We start from the raw sequence: 24,168 nt of genomic DNA on the forward strand, positions 1-24,168 counted from the left end.
TAAATGCGAGACCTTTTATACTTCAAAGCGCTCATAGTGTGTTGAATGTTGCAGGAAAGCATGTCGTGCCTGCAGTAGGTGAAACTTATTAAAGAAAATAGTGATTACAGACTAAATAAGGCATGCCGTGTAACAACAGCAGTAAAAGGGCCAGTCCTCATGGGAGATTACAAATTAAGACACGGCGGTTCTGAGGAGGGACTAACAAGCCTATTAACAAATCAGAAACCAGCATTTGCAAAGAACAATGACACAAGCCAATGACAAATATGGGCAGAGAGTGGGAGGAGGTCAAGTCCATACTCAAATACAGCACGCCTCGCAGACCTAAAAAGAACAAGCAGAAAAATACTTGCAATTGGATTTAGCAAAACAATCTCTTCAAAATAATGTCTGTTAAAACACAGCTGTCGAAAAGAATGGAATAAATAATTTGGATTCTTTTTGTCAAATTCTGTAGGAATTTCAATATCATATCCAAATCATATTGGTGTATGGAAATAGAAGGATTACAGGAAATATATTTTTTGATTTTGAATAAATAATAAAAATGGATGATAAAAAAACTTTTTATTAAACTGATTGCGATTTGTTATGGAGAATGCATGAATGAATTAAACGGTACTTCAATGTTCAACGATAAAAAAAAATGGAAATATACGTGATTATTTTGCAGTTTACAGAACCATAAGGTGCAAATGAATGACTAAGAAGCTTGGGTTTACGCCACAGGATTTGGATGTCCTTTGTCTTAAGCAAAGATGCTATTTTGACTGTTGGTGACGTAGCTGTGTCCTTTTAATTTCCTCTTTTTGTATGCCCATGCACACTTTTTCCTTTGTCTCTCACACATCATTCTCTTTGGTATACAAGATTGAGAGAATGGAGTGCTACAAAGTATCTCCCAACTAACGATGTGCAAAGAAAAATGCCAGCTCTGAGATCATGGCTTTGTTCATGCGATTCACCACTATCACAGTGTATAATGAAAAGGACAAAAGTGATAGCTCCCTCCCCGCCACAGGCTAGAGCCTCAAAATTCTACCCATGGCCCTCACCACTTATTACAATCTCCTAAATTTGCTTTTGTACCCAGTGTGAGTGTGATTGAAAGTCATCGGGATATCATTCAGTGATTGTTACAACACTGGGCATTCATTTTTTACCAGTACCAGTTTCCCCCATATCAAAGACACTGGATTAAAAAAAAATATGCATGACATAAAATGTAAAAAATAAACTTCGAAATCAAGGATGCGTCTTGCATTCATTATTATCACACTTCCTAAAATAATATAATTGAAATGAATGGCTTGTCATGGTATCAATGATGGATTCTGAGTACCAAAGAATGTGTTTGTTTCTCTGTCTGTCCTATCGCAGATCATCCTAAATGACCGGACCATCCACTTAAAGCAAGGGCAGGCGTTTGGGGTGAACCTTGACAATACTGTGCACCCATGTGCGACTGTGCCCTGCGCTAACGGAGGAAGCTGTAGGCCGAAACGGAACAGCTACGAGTGTGACTGTCCACTGGGCTTTGATGGAAAGCATTGTCAGAAAGGTATGATGCCACCTTTTCATTCATTTTTTAAGTGATAAAATGACCATTACAGGTTTTCTTTTCCAAGGATAATCAGGCTATTTCTTTGTCTTATCCAAGACAAGGGACTGCAGTACCAGTTCAATGTCCTTTCAAAAGTAATTTATCAGAGTAAACAAGTTTTAAGTATAATATTGCTGCAATGTAAGAGCTAATGCACTGTAAGTGAGTAAAGGTTTGTATGAGAGGCTCCAGACTTCTATGTGTTAGCTGACTCATGAAGTGAATAAGGGATGTAAATAAGCTCACAAACACCATTAATGGTGCTGGGAACCAAGGATGTAGTGTAATAACATGTAAAAATATTGGGATACAAAAATATAGTAGTAAAAATATCAACTAAAAAAATACCATCTAGGTATGTATCTGTTAACTATATTTAACTCCACTTATATGTAACTTGGCATTATGTATATATATATATATCTTCAAGGTACATAGATGTAGCAGGAACAGTGAGAAGAAAAGAGTTACTGGAGAAAAAGAATTAGAGATATGATGTTGAATGAGCCATTTCTTGTGAAGTGATGGACCAGGTGAATCAGTGCTTAATTTGTAGTGCAAGACCCAAGGTATTCCACTACAGGCAGCACCACCCACTTCTCTTGCCACTGCTGCTGAATGGCAGTGCCAGCATCACCTTCTAGCAATCACACCCAAACAAGTGGGACGTTTTGGGCTATTGCAAGTAACCTCAGGCTGTAGGGATGGCCTGGAATTGTGAGTTTTATCATTTTTAATACATTGCATTGCTAAACAACACCTTCTAATTTCCATCATATTTTCTACTATCCAGTCTCAATTGGACCCCATATACAATACTGTTCTATGTACAGTACCTCAGGAGTTGCTCCCGATACAATAAAAAAAAATATCTGCAAAGTAATCTACTGCTTATTGGAGCAAGGTGTGCAACACCAAAATGTACCCTTCCAAAAATGTATATGCCTTAATAGATAGATAATTTAGACACACTCACTAAGATTCAAATATATCATAAGGAAGATTAGATTGCTCTTCTGGGAATAGTGTTGGGTTTAAACTCAGTAACAATTCCAAATGGACTGGAACAATCCCTACAAAATAATGAGCCAAGCGGCAGAGCTTTTCTGTGGAATCTCTGCTTGTTTAAGGGAAAGGCTACGAGATAGACTAGATGGGTTTGGCAGCCTTTATATCCAGTTTACAATCATTATCTTTCACTATTTTATGAGGGGAATTATGATGGTTTTAACAGTGATGGGCTGCACCACCTGCTACAGGATGTGGAAATAGGGAAATTATATAGCTTGATATTCCAAGGAAGTAATGCTACACAATCAGGTTTAGGGCAGAATAGCAACTAAAAATCCAATATGTTCTCTTAATTTCCATATCCTGAAACATGTAAATGTCAAAAAGGTAAACTTTTACATTTTACTTAAACTTGGCCTTCGACTTTATCAATGGGTCTAAATTGTTGTACATTTTTAACTTGATGGGAATGTAGAGCAGTCTGCTTGCTGCAAATTAAGGTTTATTTTAAGCCTACTCACTGTTTGTAAGGGACATACAAATAGAATACCCACCTTTTGAAAAGGACAATCCACAGGTGTGGGTAATGAACTATACCCACTTTTGTTTGATATTGATGCTACTATGGCCCTCCGAACAATGGAAAAGAAAAATGTCCTACGAGTCTTTTTAGTGAAGACAACAGAAATAACAAACATATTGAATCTTACTAGGTGGGTAATTAAAGTAATTACCTTTTCCCCCAATTGTGAACTGAAATTAAATATTAGATAAATCATAGTCATAATTATAGGTTGCGAAAACACATGATTCTAGAAAATTACTTAGGTTCAATCAGCATTTCGTAGGATCCTGTTAGTAGCTACTGACTATGCTGGTAAAGTATTAGTTATTGTATATTACTCCATAGAGGTTTTGGCAAATGTATTATTCAAAAAAATATATGATAAGTGCTAAAGCAGATGTCAAACTACTTGAAAGTACTTTTGCTCTACACATGTCCAGCCAGGTAAGGTAAGTAGAGAGTAGTGACAAAATGTGGGGAAGCAAGGATGAGAGGATGAAGGAAGAAGGATGCCATGTTAGCTGCTGCTCAGAATGTTTACTGGACAATATGAACAATGCTACTCTTGGCACAATTTAAGAATTCAAAAAAATTTGTTATTTGAAATACTTTTCTTCTATTTTTATATTTGTGTAATGTTCATAATGATTTATCCAATATCAATAAAGTTTATCGCTGTTGTTTGTAAAACAGAACTAGTGTAACATTACTACACAACAGATCTTATATAGAATGCCCTAAATCCTGAATGCATTTTGAAACATGAATGGTTTTTCTTCACGAGGTGTAACACCCCTCAAACATTATACAAAAGAAAAAAGGAGAATACAAAAACTATTGCTCTCAAATATTAACATATGGAAAGCAAATTAGAAAATGTCTTAACTTAGAAATAATAATTCTTTCAAGTCTGGGTAAAACTATCCCAGGTGGTTTTTACTATTTCCATATTTGCCTCGTGGTTTCATTGTTCTCACTGCTGCCAGTATTTATATTATTCATCATATTTGATTCATTTTTTGTCCTTACTTCAAACCACTCAATCCTTGGTTTATCTATTTTTTATTATAGTCCTCAAACTAACTGAAACAAAACAATTAATGTCAAGGAGAGCAATACCTCTGGATTGTAAATTATGCCCATAAACAGTAAATACAAAATGCCTCTTGTTAACATTTTCTGTAATTTTTATTTGAACAAATACTGGGGAACATCCAAATGAACCTTGCAATACAATAGATGCTGCTAATAGATCTCATATTCAACAACAGACTGTGGAGAAATCAGTCAAATATTTTTATCTACACTCCTAAGTTTTCAGATTGACTTTATTAAGAACGGTCCTTACCTTTCAAGCTATACCTCAAACCTGGTTAATAGATACAACATGAATTTAGAAAGTCTGGAGGGTGTTGATCATGTAGTACTTTGTACAATGCTCTCAACAAATCAGACTCAAAGTTGGTACAAACATTATCCAGGATCTCTATGTGATTGGAAATATCAAGGCAATATTAGGCTGTATTCATTCAGGGCATTTCCCATGTCAGACGTCAAGCAGTGTCTCTTTGGTTCTGTAAATTCTGATGGGCGTCTACCAGGTTACATTCATAAGACTGCCAGACAGGTAGATGATGAACTCATCTATAAAAAATAAATACATTATTTCAAAGTAAGTTGCCATGAGACATCTGAATATAACAACTACCTAAGACCTGAAAGTTTCATCTACTCTTTCCCTAAAACCTCTAAAGCCATAGATCCACTTGCATTGGCAATACTAATGGGGCCCCTACATGCCTTGGCTCATGATATTACTGTTGTATAATCTCTACTTTCATGACAAATATAATAGACTGGATGCTTCCTAAAGCAAAACACATAAGCCATACAGTAATCAAGGCTGCCGACAAGGGATTTTGTTTGTGATAACTTGGTTCTATTTCTTAGTAATTCATTTTGGGGGGTGTATTTAAGCAAATTATACACCAATAATAAATGTTATCAACAAAAACAATCTTTAGATAAAAAGTACACACACGGGAATTATTTTTTTGTGAATGAAACACAAATCTTTTTATATATATATCAGAGTAAAAAAGGAGTACAAAAGAACCATTGGTTTTGAGCAATAGATCATGAAAGGCGGGTTAAATCAGATCCACATTTCATCAAAAGACATCTATTTCCGTATAATTTTAACAGAGACTAATCTCATTGTTGAGAAAAAATCAACTGCATTTATTTAATGTTGTGGAATTAGACGATGGAGTCGACGTTTCGGTCTTGAGTGGCAGAAGTCCGTCAGACCATCTTCAGGACAGTTAGTTATTGCATAATTAGACCCTTCGTGAGTTCTAGGAATCCCACATGACTTGTATTTTGTTTGTTTTATTGTTGTCAGGGCGTTGTGGTTGATACTATAGCCTATCAATTTTCGAACTTTCTCATGATAGGAGATTGAACGGGGGAAGTCCTTACTCGTTCTTTTTTCAAGAGATTTCTGATTATCGTTCAAACGCGCAAAAGTCTGCCGGGTCCTGACCAATAGAACCAAGTTATCACAAACAAAATCCCTTGTCGGCAGCCTTACTGTATCAATTTATCCGCCTAAGCCCTCAAGGGTATATTGGGCTTGCCCTTCATCTGGTGCTGCCATACAGTAATCAAAGCATGAAGGACAGAAAATAATACAGTGATCCACAAGATTGAACAATTTTACTCATAGGAATAGCCATGTTCCAAATTTTCTAACGGATCAACTGTTTTTACATATGGCATGCGAGTGCCATGAAATCATACAAGGTTACTCACATAGTGATCAGTGACGTCTTGCTACTTGCCTTGGCTGTTGTATGTACCGATCACCAAAGAATGCACGATTCAGTTTAAGTTTGTTCCTAAGGCAAAGATATCACCAGATATTTTATGTACCTCATCATACCCTCTGGATCCAACAGGCATATGCCTACTAATGTTTGTGCGACTTCTTGGACAATTGTATTAAGTAGTACATAAAGTAACAATCGGGACTATTCTAAACTACCACACGTTTGATCATTACGTTCCTAAATTAAATTGGGCCTTTAGAATGAGGAACGATAGTCAAGTATAGTGTAACTGTCTTTTTCCGATGTTCTTTTTTTGTCAAATTATTCTTCTCAGTGAGGTGCTATCATGTTCCTTTACTGGAAAATATTTTTCATTTTAAATATTTATACCTAATAAGAGGGTTGCTTAAACTAGGTGGTAACTGTCAACCCCAAAGATACAATAATGGACACTGACAGTGGACACATTTGGTTTGTCCTCCATTGAGTAAGTAGTCTACATTTTTTGTAACAATTATGTGCATCGCTGATGATAGTAATGTAGGCAACATCATATGCGTAAATATTCCTATGCTCCCCTTATGAAAATCTCTCTTTATTTATTTTACACACTGCAAATGCATGTAACTTGTGACATGTAATACTGTGCAATGAAACCAAAACTGTCCTAAGTAGTTGTTTACAAATCACTCAAATTACGTAAAGAGGAAGTACGTTTAGGATTAAAAGTTGTGTGCACTGCTTTTTTTACTAACAAATGCCAGCCTTCTATACCTCAGCTTTAAGCTTGCTGCTGTTTAGTCATAATATTTGACTAACATTCGTTAACGGATGTGAATGTACATTTAGGAGTACTTGTGGAACAGGGAATGCTAAAGAAAGAATAGGATCATACTATTCACTAATCTAGAAAGTCTTTGGAGTCTTTTGGGTTACCAACTTAATCAGTGGTTAATTTCTAAAAGAAAAAATCCAGTGGCCTAAAGTATTGCTCAGAAGTCTGTGAATAGCACTATTGAATGTCGGTGTGCTGAATAACAACACTGTGTAGTCTTGATTTCACCTCATGCCTCTTTCCTCCATCACCCTGCCCATTTATCTCACTCTTTTAGGTTCTTTTTTTATCCCTACGTTCTTTGTCAATATTTTTCCATCTTTCCCTACCTCCTTCATTTGCCTTTTGTGCTTTTCTCTCTCCAGCTCTAGGTCAAAGTTTGAGGAAGAATAAGTGCAGATCCCTTAAAATTAAGTGCTGGTGGGCACCACCTGCAACCACCAGCTAAAATTAAGCACTGAACTTAATTTGTGAGTTGTGCACAAATGGACAGTGCCCAAATCTAAATTGTTAATCAGTGTTATTCCAGCTGGGTTAAGTGAACATATATTATGAAACGAAACTGAACCATTTTGTCTACAGTAAATAAGTGTCTTTAATAAAAAGTTATCTTACTTGTACCTAGTGATGGATTTTAATTATCATTTTGTTTCATGCTTACTGCATGCAGAGTGTGGAAATTACTGCATCAACAGTAAGTACTTTTAATGGCTAAATATTGATTGAATCATTGTGGATTGGCAAATACCCGCCCAATCAATTCAGGAGTTCATCACACTATTTTCTGTGTACATTGCTAGTTTTTATTCTAAAATAAGCAAGTATACATTTTTATGCCAATGGCTTACACTTTCCGTTGCCACATTCCATAGGAGTGAAACAAATTTACAGATCTTTTTCCAAATGCATATGATAAACTAAATTACACACCAATGCTGCTACAATTGGGTATCTGTCGCCTATTGTAACAAGCAACATCCCAATCATGTTAAGTGCTCTGGCATGCATGCAAGGTGACATACTGGTGACGATGCAAAAATATATATAAATATATCAGGGAAAAATAAAAGCAACAATCGGATGTAAGAAGAAATGTATCTGAGTCCTTGGGAATAACCGAGTCCTCCATCTATAATGAATGGATAGGACATAGTAGTTGTGTCAGTTTTTTTAGGACAAATAGAGACTATGTAACTCTCTCCCATTTAGATTAATTGTAAGCATCACATATGAATGCCTGGAACATAAGTAACACATCTTCCTCTTATGGAAATGTTGGGCAACCTTGTGGTAAAACATATGTTTCTTGGAGTGGAGAATATGCATACCATTAGACGTCATTTAGGGGTTGCCAGGGGTCTCAGCTGTGATCCCTGGCTGGCCCATTGCAACCCCAGGAGTTGCCTTTGTGACCCCAGGCCACAGAGGTGGCAAAAGCAATGCCAAGAACAGAACAAAAGGTAAACGGTGCTGTGATGTGCACTGTTTACTTTCTGCAGCTCCGGCTGTGAACTAAGGCATTCAACTTCAAACAAATAAACATTGTTTTTGTGCAGGAAGGGGCACCTTCCTGCACAGAAACAATCCTTAGAGGCAGATTATTCTTTCTATGTGTGCTGCAGAATGCAGCACATATGGAGAGAGGAATTATCAAGGAGAAGTAAATATTGTTTTCTTTGTTGCACCTCTGTTGGGTAGGTGCACCATTTTGGGTCAAACTCAGGTTTACAAGTCTTTGTACATCGGGATCTGCATCAAAATGCACGTATAGATGCATTGGCATGCTTATCCTCCACTCATGTAATGCCTACTCAATGTAAAGTAATGCAAGGCAGTGACTTATGCTGCATTGCATTACTTTGCATTTACTAATCTAAAGTGGTTTTGCCTGGCTTAGTAAATGCCAAAAATGGTTTTGTGTCGGGGCTGCGCCACAAAAGTGACACAACCCGGACTCAAAAATCATTGTAAATCTGGGCCCTAATATTATGCGTAATAAAAATAGAAATGTGTAATGGTCCATCATCAGTATCCTATTGAAAAAGTGATATATAATATGTGCATTTATTTATGTTCATAACTTGTGTTATATAATTGTGAACTTGAGAGTCTATAGCTTCAGCAATATCAGGTGCTATCATTAAGATTAAGGTCACGTGACATGCTTTCCTTAGAGGATTCAGGTTCAGATCATATCTTGTCACTTCCTGTGATGTCAATGGGTCAAAGGGAAGTTATGTGAGTTCACTTCCGCGACCACTGGCATTTTGATGATTTGAAACCCACGTGAATATGTTTGCTTTTCAGTATCATGCGTTGCTAACTGTGGTTTAATTAATCTTCCAGTCATTACAGAACCCATTGAAATCCCACAGTTTATTGGTCGTAGTTACCTGACATACGACAATAGTGACATGTTAAAAAGGTAAGAAACCTTTGCCTGGCTACAAAACTTATGTCTATTTTTTGATTCCCACATTGTCATTTTTAAGAAAACGTATTGTATAACTTTGAATTTAAAACAGCTGCCTGAATAACATATTTTTTTAGAGTTTTCTCCATTTGGCTTCTGAAGAAAACAGACTAACTGAAAGCATCTGCATGAATTATTTTGTGCTTGAATTCTTCTTTCAATTGAACATCAAACCTAACATTTATTATTCCTTTGTTCTCTATGGCCTTTTTATTTTGTGCCAATACTGTTTCTTGGCCGCCTTAAGGGACTGACTTTGGCAGAAGGTTTTAACGCAAGGAATTGATGTAGTCTACCCCCAAAGCTCTATTAAAACAGCAGTACTACCAATAAAACAGATTTTATATATCTTAAAAGTGACAGATGTTTATGATATTGACTTGCATTCTTCCAGTTGTTGTTCATAAAACTCAGAATAGCTGTCATAATTGGTCGACACTCAAGTTGGTTATCGCATCAGAGTTGGGGACATTCTCCTATGCTTTGTTAGCTTGCTGCCTTTTACTGTAACCATTACAGTGAAAGAAGTTTAAAGAGATTTTTCAGATTTGATTGGGAGACAACAAATTCAGGAGTATAGCCATCTTCTTGAGAGAAGAATCAATAGCAACAAAGATGAGAATAGGACTATTTATAAAATATGCCTCGAAGATGAAATGCAAATTCATTTAAAGGATTTGCTCTTTTTGTTTGTGTTTTTTAATGATTTTGTTTATGCAGAAAGAAAATAAAGCTACAATTGCAGAGACAAAAACAAATCACAAGCTCTCCCAGTCCGGTCAAAGCATACCCTGCCATACATTTATGTAGATGAAAAAGTAGTAAACAACAACAGCGATGTCGATATTTTTGTGACCACTCTAAATGTCTCTCATATTGAAATACAAGCTGATCTTAACAGATATTATTATTCTCAGGATTAGCCATACTACAGCAAATGTCTTTGTGCCCCTGACATTAGCATTCCCTTTCAAAAAACTGTTTTATTACTGGGGAAACCAAACAAACATTGTAAAGACATTAGGTATCACCTATGTGTGAGCAATTGCCTTTGTCAATGGGTGGAGATGGGTAACAAGGGGTGGTGGTCAGTAGTGTGGCGGTTAAAAAATGCACTGATGAAAACATTTTTTTTTTATTTTCTATGGGAGGGGAGAAGAACAAATGATAGGAGAGAGGGTAGCCTGGGGAGAAGAAACAGGGCTGGGGCCGGTGGTGGGGGAGAAGACACAGGGATGGGGCAGGTGGTGGGGGAGAATAAACAGGGATGGGGCGGGTGGTGGGGTGAGAACAAACAGGGATGGTGTGGGTGGTGGGGGAGAACAAACAGGGATGGGTCAGGTGGGGGGAAACAAACACGATGGGGCAGGTGGCAGGGGGAGAACAAACAGGATAAGATGGGCCTAAAGAAACAGGATGGGGCGGATGGAGGGTAGAAGAAAGAGAATCGAGGAGGTGCAGGATGGTAAAAAAGTGCTCTAAAGCGGCCAGTGTTGACCATGTCATAGCATGTTTCTTTTAAAAGGAAATAGTACCTGAATCACAGGAATGGATGGCCAGCGCAGGGACATAATTAAACCTAAACAGTCCATGCGCCACTGAAAGAAAAGATTGTGACCAAGCTCATTATAGAACACTAGAATCTGGCAAGTAAGAGCACATGCACTAGTGCATACGCACGGAGGCAAGACCTAAAAAAGGGATGGCTAGTTTACTTGTTTCAGCATATTTGAGCCTTGTTATTCCAGCAACACAGTGAGCACAGGAACCAATTCTGGACATACAAATCGTACTTAGGGCATTATGCGGAGGAAACCAAAAAACTGATGTGTGGATTGCTTGAATTAATTGCAGCTATTGGTAACTTACTCTGGGCCGAAATTGAATCTATCATTTTTTCCTAACTATGCCACGTCAGACAGGAACCAGCCTTGTGCAAACAGTATTGGTCCTTCTTCAAAAGGAATAGTTCAGTCCAAACTGCCAATTTAAACCCCCTCTAAATCTGAACACAAGTAACCACATACCAGTTTCAACCTTTTTGGGCCTCGTCAATAGGATGCAGCTTGAGTCTATAGCACAGTAAGCACAGGACCAATGTCTGAACATGACTGCGTGCTCTCATCCAGTACTAGATTTTGTGCTATCAGGAGTGGATCTGTGTTATGAGGCCCCTAGTTTCTACTTTATTCTAGTGCTCCCAGAAATATGTTATTCTATATATATATATAATTTCTCATTTTGTATTATCATTGAGCTGAAGCCTTTAGCTCGGATTCCCTGTGCCGCTCCCGCTTTTAATGTTTCCCTTTTGTTCCCCTTCCCTTTATGCCTAATACTACATATTCATGGATACACGGTGGTCCCTACTGTATTTGTACCCATTAATTTGACGGAGTTGGTTATGCGTCCCCCGCCCCTTATTGTTTTCAAGGAATAGCAGATTATAGGTGTTTTTATATATTGCAACTTCTTAGGCCACAAGGCCGGTCTGGTAGAATTACAGTTTGTTAATTAGCCACTTGGCTTAGGACAACCTATGGAATGCACATGCATTAGAGCCTGTGGACATTGAGAATTGAATAGTGAAAACCTGGACTCAGATGTGACAATGCCAACATTGAGTGACAGCACACGCTCATTTATTGTTTATATATATATATTTCTAATTTTACATGTGTGGAACACATTGTGTATTTTCTTTGTTTAAACTATATCTTAGTACAAATAAGTCTTCTCTCCACCACTTGGTATTGATTTTGTTGCAATGTTTTCCAAAATACCACCGCAAAATGTAAAGGCAGTCTGTTGTTGCTATCTATGCTTGTAACCAACATTGTCTGTCCGTCTTTTATGTTTACTTATGTGCACTACAAATGGTGCTTGGAAACGGTGAAATTCTGACTTGTGAAGAAGACAGTCTTGGTCACAACACGTTGCCTTTAGATAAAATTTGGCCTTTAAAGTGACCCTGGAGTGCGACGCTTTCTTGTGGACTTAACTGTACAAGGAATTTCTTACATTTATGACCGGGATCCAGCAACCGTATATCGCACCGACCCACCGTCTGGTGAGGGATCAGCTGTGCTGGAAGCTTTCTCGAATAGAGATAGATATATATATATATATATATGTATGTGTATATATATATTTGCATTTGGAAGGCTGACAGACCCTCTTCTAGCACGGGATCAGAAAGTACAAGACACCCAACACATGCATGCATACATAAAATATTGAGTCAAGGAGTTAGGGCCTAATTACGAGTCTAGCAATCCAAGGACGGCCAGACTCATGGTGGTGCCGTGGTGGCAGTCCAGCCACCGCCGCTCCAGCAGCCTGAGAGGCATGGGTGGTGGTACCGCCCTGGGACCACTGACGCCACCAGGGAAGTGTTGTTCCCTGGTAGTGGCGCAGACGTCTCAGGCCGCAATATGCTTGGCAGGACCGCCCTGATCCGGCCAAGCATAATACGAGTTTCCTATCTGCCAGGGTTTTTATGGCGGTTCCACCGCAATGAAAACCCTGGCGGGGAGGAAACAAATGGGGCCCACTGTGGCTCAATACCCTGTGCATCCATGCAGAGGAGCACAACATGTAACCCCCTGAGTTCATGCACACCAGTTCCTGCACGACATGGACACAATAGTCCATGCCGTGCAGGTACCTTGTGAGCCTTCCCATTGCTGTGCCTTTTTCAAAGGCACCACTGTCTTTGAAAGTTGCACCGCTGGGGGGAACCGCCACATCGCCCACCCGTCAGACTACAAAAACTTCTAATCTGGTAGCAGCAACTCTTGGCAGTGCAGGGGTGCGGCGGTGTTGGGCCACCCGCCCCCCACACGGCCAAAACTCATAATCGGGCCCTTAATGTTTTGATTGATTTACATATTTAACATGAAGAGACAAAGTCATAGTTCTGTTGTCATCCTGTTGGAAAACTGGTTAGTCAATTGCTAAACTTTAGACAGAGATATTTGGTTGCTTCAAACTAATTTTTGATTGTATAACCAATCTCTGTTATTTATTTTGATTTTTAACCAACAGAGTTTCAGGATCTCGAACAAACATATTCATGCGGTTTAAGACAACAGCAAGAGATGGTCTGCTGATGTGGAGAGGCGATAGCCCTATGAGGCCAAACAGTGATTTCATCTCTCTTGGCCTCCACGATGGGGTTTTAGCATTCAGGTAAGCATTAGTTTTAGCTTCAGGCTGCACATGTACAAGTTAAGTGTATTTATGTCTGACATCACAGCACCTAACTCATTTCTTTACTATTTTGACTTTAGTATTACACATTTTGCGACTATTTCTTCTGATCTAGTACTATCTTTGATCTTCATTTTCTAGACACAAACCACCATCGTCTAATATTTTCTGTATTTTCTATTGTGTCTCCTCCCTTCATTCAGTACACTCACAAATTGGCAAAAATAGGTATATTTTCCAGCAATCGACTATAGACTACTTACAGTTGTGATTTTTTGACAATATCTACATCCTGCAACCGGGCTGGTACACCATTTGTGCATTACACATTTAATTGACATTAATATTGTTTTTTTCCATTCTGTCTGGTGACTGCTTAGCTTTCATTATATACAGGCAATGTTACTAAATCAGTGGTTTTTCCAAAATCTAGATTCTGTATTAAGGGCCAAATGGGCAAGGGAGGGATTAAACTTGCCAGATATTTCTGTTGAATAGATTGATCATAAATATACATAACTTGGGCATCATCTGGCGTATTTATTTTAGGGAGGTTTAGCATGCGTAAAAAAATATTGTATTAGATGTGTTGGGATTTATGGAGGACTTTGGCATAAAATGAATTAACTAAAAAAAACAGTGTCTTTCTTAGGTTGTAGGATATTTAGTCATGCATGTAGGAAAGTGCCGCTTTTTTAAATGATACCCCCCACACACTTTTTGCCTGGTATCTGATGCAATTTTGACAGAAGTGCACTGGGTTCCAGCATTCTAGGTCCCCAGTGCCTGATCTCTTTCCCTAAAACTTCACTATTGTTCCCCCAATTGCAATACTTTTAGCACCTCCTGTATGTCCCTAGTAAATGGTACACCTGGTGCCTAGGGCAGGAAAGCTACAGAGGGTCTCTAAAAACTGCAGCATGTATGATGCCACTGTAAGAGATCCCTCAGCAACCAACATGCAAACTGCTATTGCAGGCTGCTTGCCATGGAGTAGAGAAATGTTAAGACATGGCACACCTCATGTGTGCCATGCCTGCAAACACTGCACGCATTATAGGTGTGTAACCCCTACAGCAAGCCTTACAGCTCTAAGGCAGGGTTTACTATACTACATGTGTGGACTTATTTGTATGAGCAGATATGCCCCTGTGATGTCTAAGTTGATTCTTAGATATTGTAAGTGGATAGGGAAGCCATTTTGAGTACATGTGCTAGACACTGGTGTTTACGAGTTCCCTCAGCTACCTGATGGCTTCACTGAAACTAGAGCTGTTTGCTATCAAACATTTCATATTATTAAGCCCACACTGATTGCAGTGACACATTTATTAATACATGCACCCAGAGGGCACCTTAGAGGTGCCCAATGAAAACGTGCCAACTATCAATGTACTGGCTGACAGGGCGTACACCAGCCTGCCATCACAGACAGGTTTCTGACCCCCTGCAGGTGAGAGCCTGATCTCTCTGAGGGCAGAAACACTTGCCTGCTCTGGCCGGAGGTGTTGTCACCTCCTCCAAGCAGGATGGCCAAGTAATTAGCATATCAAGGCAGTAGGCTTCAAAGGCCTCTACTGCCTTTTGATAACCGACCCAAAGCTTCCTCAGACAGGGGAAATGCAACCCATGACCCTGGCCCATTTGGCACCAGGACAGGCAAGAAAATTAGCTAGTCAGGAGGCGTGCTCCCCTCTCAGGCTAATGCGACCCCTATAGTGGGCTACCTGAAGTGAACACGACTTGTAGAATTACATCATCTTAGTTTTGGCGGAATTAGTCTCTCTGGGATAGGGTTATGCCCACCTCCCACTGGCAGTGGTCATATAGAGGGTGTAGACACGTTGAAGGCAAATAGCCCATTGCCTACTACCTCTAACTCCCCATTACACCCCTTTGTTGAGTATTTAGGTGGCACCCCTGAAACCAGGAACTTAGATTTGACAGATCAGGAAGAGAGTACAAAGAAGAGGCGTGAGAAAAGGGAGAACTGAAGACTGCTGTGGACATTTGGTGCCAAACCCTGCCTGCCTTCACCAAGTCTTCACAATCTTACCCAGCGACTCGTCCTGCAGCTGACCAGCTTCCAAGAACTCTGGGAGAATGCCAGCATTCACAAATTGTAATGTAATCTACCCATGAGTAGAGGAGCTACTCCTCTGCAGTCCACAGGCATGAAACAAAGTCCGGTCTACCAAGTTGCCGCTCCCCGGCCAGACCAACACAGCAGCCCCCCAGAAAGAGGACCCAGTGCTCCTGAAGGTCAGATCTGTCCCACACCAAGTGAGAGGACATTAGGACCAATTGAAGCCACATAGGACCAATACCTGGGGCACCAGCACCCATGAGAGTCCAAACAGCACCCATGAGAGTCCAATCCGGACTCCCCCTGCATTGAGAGACATCAGCACTGCAGAGACCCACTTCCAGAGTGGCCCAGCTGTCCTGATTTTGCACCCGCAACCGGCGTAGACTAACTGAAAGGCATTAGGACACAGAGAGCTGACCTTTTCAATCTGCACACAAGTGCCCCAGCCAGGCTACCAAAACCCGGCTATGTTCCCTACTCTCTAGGACCCTTGTTAACAGAGTCCCCCATTGGGAGCTCCCTGACATGGCCCCACATCACCTACTCTAGCCTGTGTCTAAGTGGCCCTCCTTATTTCCACCAACTTAGTGCACACAGCAACCAAACCGACCAGCAACTCTGCACCTAGACGCCCTAGGGCAGGTAACAAGTACAGGTAACTGATGGTGGTACTTTGGACTTTGGCCTCCTACGAGCATATGTCCCAAAGGAGACCCCCAGAAACGAATCGCGAATATCAGTATGCAACATATACCTTTTCTTCCATAGGGAAGTATTGCTGCGTAAAGACACATTGAATTGACGATTTACTTACCTATAAAAATGCAGAACAGCAAAATTACTTGCTTGATAATGAAGTTCTTGGTATCAAAACGTATATAAAAATACAACTTATTTTTCTAAATTTGTCTCGGATTTATTTTTGTGTGTGTATCTCATTTATTGCCTCTATGATTACAACAAATGCTTAGCAGTACCCTCTGATAAGCCTAACTGCTAGCCCCCACAACACCGCAAAAGAGAGCATTTGGATTATCATTTCTGCCTTTGTTAAACCAATTGGGGTTTGCCTGAACTCTTTACACAGTGTGCCTCGTTTTTGTTCACTATATAAAGAAACACACACAAGATGATGGACGGAATGTTGCGCAATGGCAAAACACTCACCCCCAGTCACAGATCTGGGTTTAATCCATCGTTATTTTGCTCACCACACCACCCCAGTTCCGACATGGCCATATGCAAATCAGTCTTGACCCTGTGCCTCATGGGAACAGTCCAGCCCGAACTGCCAAGCCATGTCTTCCCTAGACCGGAATCAAGCATCCTAGGACCGGTTTCTGGCTATCAGCCGTCATCAGCCAGGATAGCTTGACTCCAGTGGCGTAGTGAGCACGGGACCCACGTCTGGGCATACCCTTCCCACATAGGGTGAACAGCAAAACACACAAGATGATGGACGGAATGTTGCGCAATGGCAAAACACTCACCCCCAGTCACAGATCTGGGTTTAATCCATCGTTATTTTGCTCACCACACCACCCCAGTTCCGACATGGCCATATGCAAATCAGTCTTGACCCTGTGCCTCATGGGAACAGTCCAGCCCGAACTGCCAAGCCATGTCTTCCCTAGACCGGAATCAAGCATCCTAGGACCGGTTTCTGGCTATCAGCCGTCATCAGCCAGGATAGCTTGACTCCAGTGGCGTAGTGAGCACGGGACCCACGTCTGGGCATACCCTTCCCACATAGGGTGAACAGCAAAACACACAAGATGATGGACGGAATGTTGCGCAATGGCAAAACACTCACCCCCAGTCACAGATCTGGGTTTAATCCATCGTTATTTTGCTCACCACACCACCCCAGTTCCGACATGGCCATATGCAAATCAGTCTTGACCCTGTGCCTCATGGGAACAGTCCAGCCCGAACTGCCAAGCCATGTCTTCCCTAGACCGGAATCAAGCATCCTAGGACCGGTTTCTGGCTATCAGCCGTCATCAGCCAGGATAGCTTGACTCCAGTGGCGTAGTGAGCACGGGACCCACGTCTGGGCATACCCTTCCCACATAGGGTGAACAGCAAAACACACAAGATGATGGACGGAATGTTGCGCAATGGCAAAACACTCACCCCCAGTCACAGATCTGGGTTTAATCCATCGTTATTTTGCTCACCACACCACCCCAGTTCCGACATGGCCATATGCAAATCAGTCTTGACCCTGTGCCTCATGGGAACAGTCCAGCCCGAACTGCCAAGCCATGTCTTCCCTAGACCGGAATCAAGCATCCTAGGACCGGTTTCTGGCTATCAGCCGTCATCAGCCAGGATAGCTTGACTCCAGTGGCGTAGTGAGCACGGGACCCACGTCTGGGCATACCCTTCCCACATAGGGTGAACAGCAAAACACACAAGATGATGGACGGAATGTTGCGCAATGGCAAAACACTCACCCCCAGTCACAGATCTGGGTTTAATCCATCGTTATTTTGCTCACCACACCACCCCAGTTCCGACATGGCCATATGCAAATCAGTCTTGACCCTGTGCCTCATGGGAACAGTCCAGCCCGAACTGCCAAGCCATGTCTTCCCTAGACCGGAATCAAGCATCCTAGGACCGGTTTCTGGCTATCAGCCGTCATCAGCCAGGATAGCTTGACTCCAGTGGCGTAGTGAGCACGGGACCCACGTCTGGGCATACCCTTCCCACATAGGGTGAACAGCAAAACACACAAGATGATGGACGGAATGTTGCGCAATGGCAAAACACTCACCCCCAGTCACAGATCTGGGTTTAATCCATCGTTATTTTGCTCACCACACCACCCCAGTTCCGACATGGCCATATGCAAATCAGTCTTGACCCTGTGCCTCATGGGAACAGTCCAGCCCGAACTGCCAAGCCATGTCTTCCCTAGACCGGAATCAAGCATCCTAGGACCGGTTTCTGGCTATCAGCCGTCATCAGCCAGGCTGGGGGTGAGTGTTTTGCCATTGTGCAACATTCCGTCCATCATCTTGTGTGTTTTGCTGTTCACCCTATGTGGGAAGGGTATGCCCAGACGTGGGTCCCGTGCTCACTACGCCACTGGAGTCAAGCTATCCTGGCTGATGACGGCTGATAGCCAGAAACCGGTCCTAGGATGCTTGATTCCGGTCCAGGGAAGACATGGCTTGGCAGTTCGGGCTGGACTGTTCCCATGAGGCACAGGGTCAAGACTGATTTGCATATGGCCATGTCTGAACTGGGGTGGTGTGGTGAGCAAAATAACGATGGATTAAACCCAGATCTGTGACTGGGGGTGAGTGTTTTGCCATTGTGCAACATTCCGTCCATCATCTTGTGTGTTTTGCTGTTCACCCTATGTGGGAAGGGTATGCCCAGACGTGGGTCCCGTGCTCACTACGCCACTGGAGTCAAGCTATCCTGGCTGATGACGGCTGATAGCCAGAAACCGGTCCTAGGATGCTTGATTCCGGTCCAGGGAAGACATGGCTTGGCAGTTCGGGCTGGACTGTTCCCATGAGGCACAGGGTCAAGACTGATTTGCATATGGCCATGTCTGAACTGGGGTGGTGTGGTGAGCAAAATAACGATGGATTAAACCCAGATCTGTGACTGGGGGTGAGTGTTTTGCCATTGTGCAACATTCCGTCCATCATCTTGTGTGTTTTGCTGTTCACCCTATGTGGGAAGGGTATGCCCAGACGTGGGTCCCGTGCTCACTACGCCACTGGAGTCAAGCTATCCTGGCTGATGACGGCTGATAGCCAGAAACCGGTCCTAGGATGCTTGATTCCGGTCCAGGGAAGACATTGCTTGGCAGTTCGGGCTGGACTGTTCCCATGAGGCACAGGGTCAAGACTGATTTGCATATGGCCATGTCTGAACTGGGGTGGTGTGGTGAGCAAAATAACGATGGATTAAACCCAGATCTGTGACTGGGGGTGAGTGTTTTGCCATTGTGCAACATTCCGTCCATCATCTTGTGTGTTTTGCTGTTCACCCTATGTGGGAAGGGTATGCCCAGACGTGGGTCCCGTGCTCACTACGCCACTGGAGTCAAGCTATCCTGGCTGATGACGGCTGATAGCCAGAAACCGGTCCTAGGATGCTTGATTCCGGTCCAGGGAAGACATGGCTTGGCAGTTCGGGCTGGACTGTTCCCATGAGGCACAGGGTCAAGACTGATTTGCATATGGCCATGTCTGAACTGGGGTGGTGTGGTGAGCAAAATAACGATGGATTAAACCCAGATCTGTGACTGGAGGTGAGTGTTTTGCCATTGTGCAACATTCCGTCCATCATCTTGTGTGTTTTGCTGTTCACCCTATGTGGGAAGGGTATGCCCAGACGTGGGTCCCGTGCTCACTACGCCACTGGAGTCAAGCTATCCTGGCTGATGACGGCTGATAGCCAGAAACCGGTCCTAGGATGCTTGATTCCGGTCCAGGGAAGACATGGCTTGGCAGTTCGGGCTGGACTGTTCCCATGAGGCACAGGGTCAAGACTGATTTGCATATGGCCATGTCTGAACTGGGGTGGTGTGGTGAGCAAAATAACGATGGATTAAACCCAGATCTGTGACTGGGGGTGAGTGTTTTGCCATTGTGCAACATTCCGTCCATCATCTTGTGTGTTTTGCTGTTCACCCTATGTGGGAAGGGTATGCCCAGACGTGGGTCCCGTGCTCACTACGCCACTGGAGTCAAGCTATCCTGGCTGATGACGGCTGATAGCCAGAAACCGGTCCTAGGATGCTTGATTCCGGTCCAGGGAAGACATGGCTTGGCAGTTCGGGCTGGACTGTTCCCATGAGGCACAGGGTCAAGACTGATTTGCATATGGCCATGTCTGAACTGGGGTGGTGTGGTGAGCAAAATAACGATGGATTAAACCCAGATCTGTGACTGGGGGTGAGTGTTTTGCCATTGTGCAAAATTCCGTCCATCATCTTGTGTGTTTCACTATATAAAGAGCCAGCTTCCTAGAATGCCCTCATATTATTTGAACAAGAGAGATCTGGGTCGGGCTTAGAAGTGGTTTAATTAATTTTGATAGGAATGGGGCAGGAAGCCTACATTTCTCTTTGAGATACATAGAAGTGCAATCAAACCCTTGGTAGTGTTGCCTTCCTGATGGTTTATACCACTGCTTTTTTTTAATTCACCATTCCAAAATGGTTTTTTCCTCTGAAATAATGTCCAAGGATCCTAGCTAAGAGACCATGTCTTACGTTACTTTTCTGTTTCGATGGTCACTCATAAGACGAACAGGTGAAATTCACAAGTTTCACTGGTATCTCTTATATGGCATAATTATTATATCCAGATGTTTAATAAAATATTCCCTGGAGATCCTGGATAAATGAGGGAATATTAATAGTTAGTCAAATGTCAGTCTTTAATTTTGGGTCATTTTGTCATCTTAGACAGGAGATTTATACATAGAAAATTGAATCTAATAGATATAGATTGAGTTGTAAGGTGCATAGGGCCAGATGCATCAAACATTTTTCTCCTCGCAAACGGTTGCGATTGCGAAAAATGCTTTTGCGATGCATCAAACCCAATTTTGTGATTCGCTATTTGGAAGAGGTGTGTTTAGGGCGTACCTTCAAAATAGCGAATCCTAACGGTATGCATGAATGTTTTGTGACCGTGAATGCTGTCGCAAAACATTCGCATTTCAAGTAGGTGGTAGCCCATTCGGAAATGGGACGAGCTCCCCAACGGACCCCTTCTCCTTTGTGAATGTCTGTAAAAGCATTTTTAAGAGCAGGCAGTGGTCCTTTTCATTTTTCTTTTTGTAAAGCATTTCGTTTTCCTTTAAGGAAAATGGGCTGCTTTAAAAAAAAAAAAGATTGCTTAATTTAAAATCAATCACAGACATGGTGGTCTGCTGATCTTAGCAGGCCACCATCCCTGTGATTTTTGCTAGGAATATAGATCGCATGCCATTACAACGCAGTCGTTACAACTGCATTGTTACATCACAAAGCATTACATTGCAAGTCGTTACAACGACTTGCTGTAGGGGGCACGCTGGACTTAGGCATAGTATTATTTACTATTCCTGCTCCAGTTTGTGCAAGGGGAGAGGTGTGGTGCAGCGGCCAGGGCAGCTGATTTCGGAGCACAGGGTTTACAGTTCGATCCCCGGCTCCGGCGGCAGCTCAGCTCAACACCATGTGACTCTGGGCAATAGTTCCCTTAATTTCCACGACGGCCCCTAGCGCCTTGAGACCCGTAAGGGTGAGTAGTTCGCGCTTTACAAATACGGATTTAAACAGCAATTCAACACCTTGTGCCCTCTATCGCAAGTTGTTGTATTTCATGCCTCCCCCTCCTCTATTGCTCCTTAGAGGAGGTAATTGCATGATTACAGTTTTTGTAAATTATTAAAAACATCATTGCTTAGTCCTCAAAATCTCAGGGTTGTGCAGTGTGGGAAATGGATATTGTATGTATGTGTGTTCTTATATAGCGCTCGACTTACCCTTGGGCATCTCAGCGCTTGCATTGGGAACCCGTCCTGGCTTTTTCCCTGTGAGATAACCCGTACTGGGCATCCCCAAGGTGAAAGCCAGGCATCCCGCCGCGGGGGGGGGGGCGTAGTGGAGATTAAGCAAGCTATTACCCAGAGTTGCAGAGTGTGAACCCATGATTGGAGTAGGCACCAAAGTGAGAATTATCGAGTCTGTGGACATTTGGGCTCAGACCCTGCCGCGTCAGGAATTGAACCCTGGTCCCGGGTCTGACCTCTGCTTCAGGGTATGCCTTCTCTAACCAGTGAGCCACACTTCTCCACCCATCCATCCATATTCAGCTGGTTACCCCTGTCTGGGAATCTATCTTGTGTTGTACTATCCCACAAACCCTGCATATTAATTTGCTCTTTAACACTAAAAATATTTTTAAAAATTCCTGCACCCGTACACCATTGCTTAATTTGAGGGCTGCTGCAAATGACTCTTGTTAGCGCTGTAACAAAGTAGTTGGTTCACACTCTTAAATGAGTGAATGAATGAAGGCAATTTATAACACATGCATTTACTCCAGAGGAGTGTCCAAGTGCTAGTCTGCTAAGAACAGAACAGCCACTCACAGTGGGTTCAATGAAAAAAGATGTGTTTTTGGGGACTTCTTAAAGAGAGCCTCACACTGAATAGCACGCAGAGCGAGCGGAAGTGAATTCCAAGCATTTTGAAATATAGGAATCCTCACTAATAAAGCTGTTGTCAACCGAAGAGCTTTAAACAAAACCCTTTTCTTAATGGGAAGCCAGTGAAGTTCCTGCAGATAGGAGGAGACGATACACTTCTTGAAAGGCACAATACAAGATAGCCTGTAGCGTTTTGGACAGTCAGAAATTTCCTAGTCTTTATAATCGGACACACCGATAAAAAGACAGTTGGTGAAGTCCAGCTGTGGTGTAATCAAAGCATGGACTACTATCCCCCAGGTTTCAACTGCTAACAAGACCAGGAAATTCTAAATGGAGCATAGCAGATTGAAACAGGTCCCAGCTACAGGACCAATCTGCATGTCCATAGACATGCTGTTTTTATGTACATGTAATAATCTGGTTCTATGGGGGCCTCCTTTACTTATTATTTCCTTTAAGATAGGTTTATCATACTTTAAGATTAGCATGCACAGAACTTTATATTTAGTGTATTAATTGTTGTGGCTAAGCCCATTCTTCTTGGCCAGGTTGCAATTTTCCCCAACTTACTTTTTATAGGTGGCAGGTCAGACAAAAGTGTTGCATACTTTCTGATTGATTAAACAAATTATTGCAAGCTCAAACTGGGCCAGAAACCATTTACCAAATGTTTGGTGAGTAGTAGTACATTGCAACTTGACATTCTGAACTAATTTCCTTAGAATGCATCAGCACATAAGGCTTTTCGCTGGCTCTTCTGCACAATGCGGATAGCTTGCAACCCAAGAAGGTGTGGTCTTTTCAGTTGTTGCTCTGATTTTGCTTTTCTTTGTGCAAGCTGTTTTGTCTTTAGTGTATTCAAAGCTACCGTTTTTCTCTATTCAGAGGAAAATGTTGGGCTCAGTAGATTTCCCATATCAAACAGATTGTTTTTTAGTATGATATAATGCTTAAGGGAAGAAGTTCTACGAAGGCTTTAACCACCAGATAGTTTGTGAGGCTGCTTTCTATCTGCATAGTGTGCATAGCTATGCTGCACACTCTCTGGAGTTGACCTAAGTGTAATCTTCTTTACATGCGATAAAGGGAAAATGTTTGGAGAGCGTCCTAAGTGTTTCCTCATTACTCTTTCACTAACTCGTAGCTTGGAAGTATTGGACTACCGCCTCTCCTTGTGACTTCATAAGCCATGAACTGTACTATGCTGGCAAATGTTTATTGACCTGATGAGAAAGGGTACTGTTGCGCTTCCTTACGAACCACATTTCCTCCAAACTCTTGACTACCCCAGTTTAATGTGAAATGTTATCCGCATGTATGATCAAAAACAGATATTCCTTTACTACAAGCAATGGTTCTTCACTTTTACT

General features: G+C 42.0%; 1 protein-coding gene across 2 annotated transcripts in view; it reads left to right on the forward strand.

The window, feature by feature from the left end:
- The window catches only part of EGFLAM (EGF like, fibronectin type III and laminin G domains), a 699,898-nt gene that overhangs the window by 652,339 nt on the left and 23,391 nt on the right, over window positions 1-24,168 (forward strand). The window contains exons 18-21 of one of the 2 annotated variants that reach the window (XM_085631113.1): window positions 1,384-1,564; window positions 7,519-7,542; window positions 9,195-9,273; window positions 13,369-13,512. In XM_085631113.1, coding sequence (XP_085487239.1) covers window positions 1,384-1,564; window positions 7,519-7,542; window positions 9,195-9,273; window positions 13,369-13,512 — 428 coding nt within the window. The remainder of the gene's footprint in view (window positions 1-1,383; window positions 1,565-7,518; window positions 7,543-9,194; window positions 9,274-13,368; window positions 13,513-24,168) is intronic. The other variant, XM_085631115.1, reaches the window with a different exon arrangement.

Source organism: Triturus cristatus, chromosome 2_1, assembly GCF_964204655.1.
Source record: "Triturus cristatus chromosome 2_1, aTriCri1.1, whole genome shotgun sequence".
In the NCBI taxonomy this organism is placed as follows: Eukaryota; Metazoa; Chordata; class Amphibia; order Caudata; family Salamandridae; genus Triturus; species Triturus cristatus.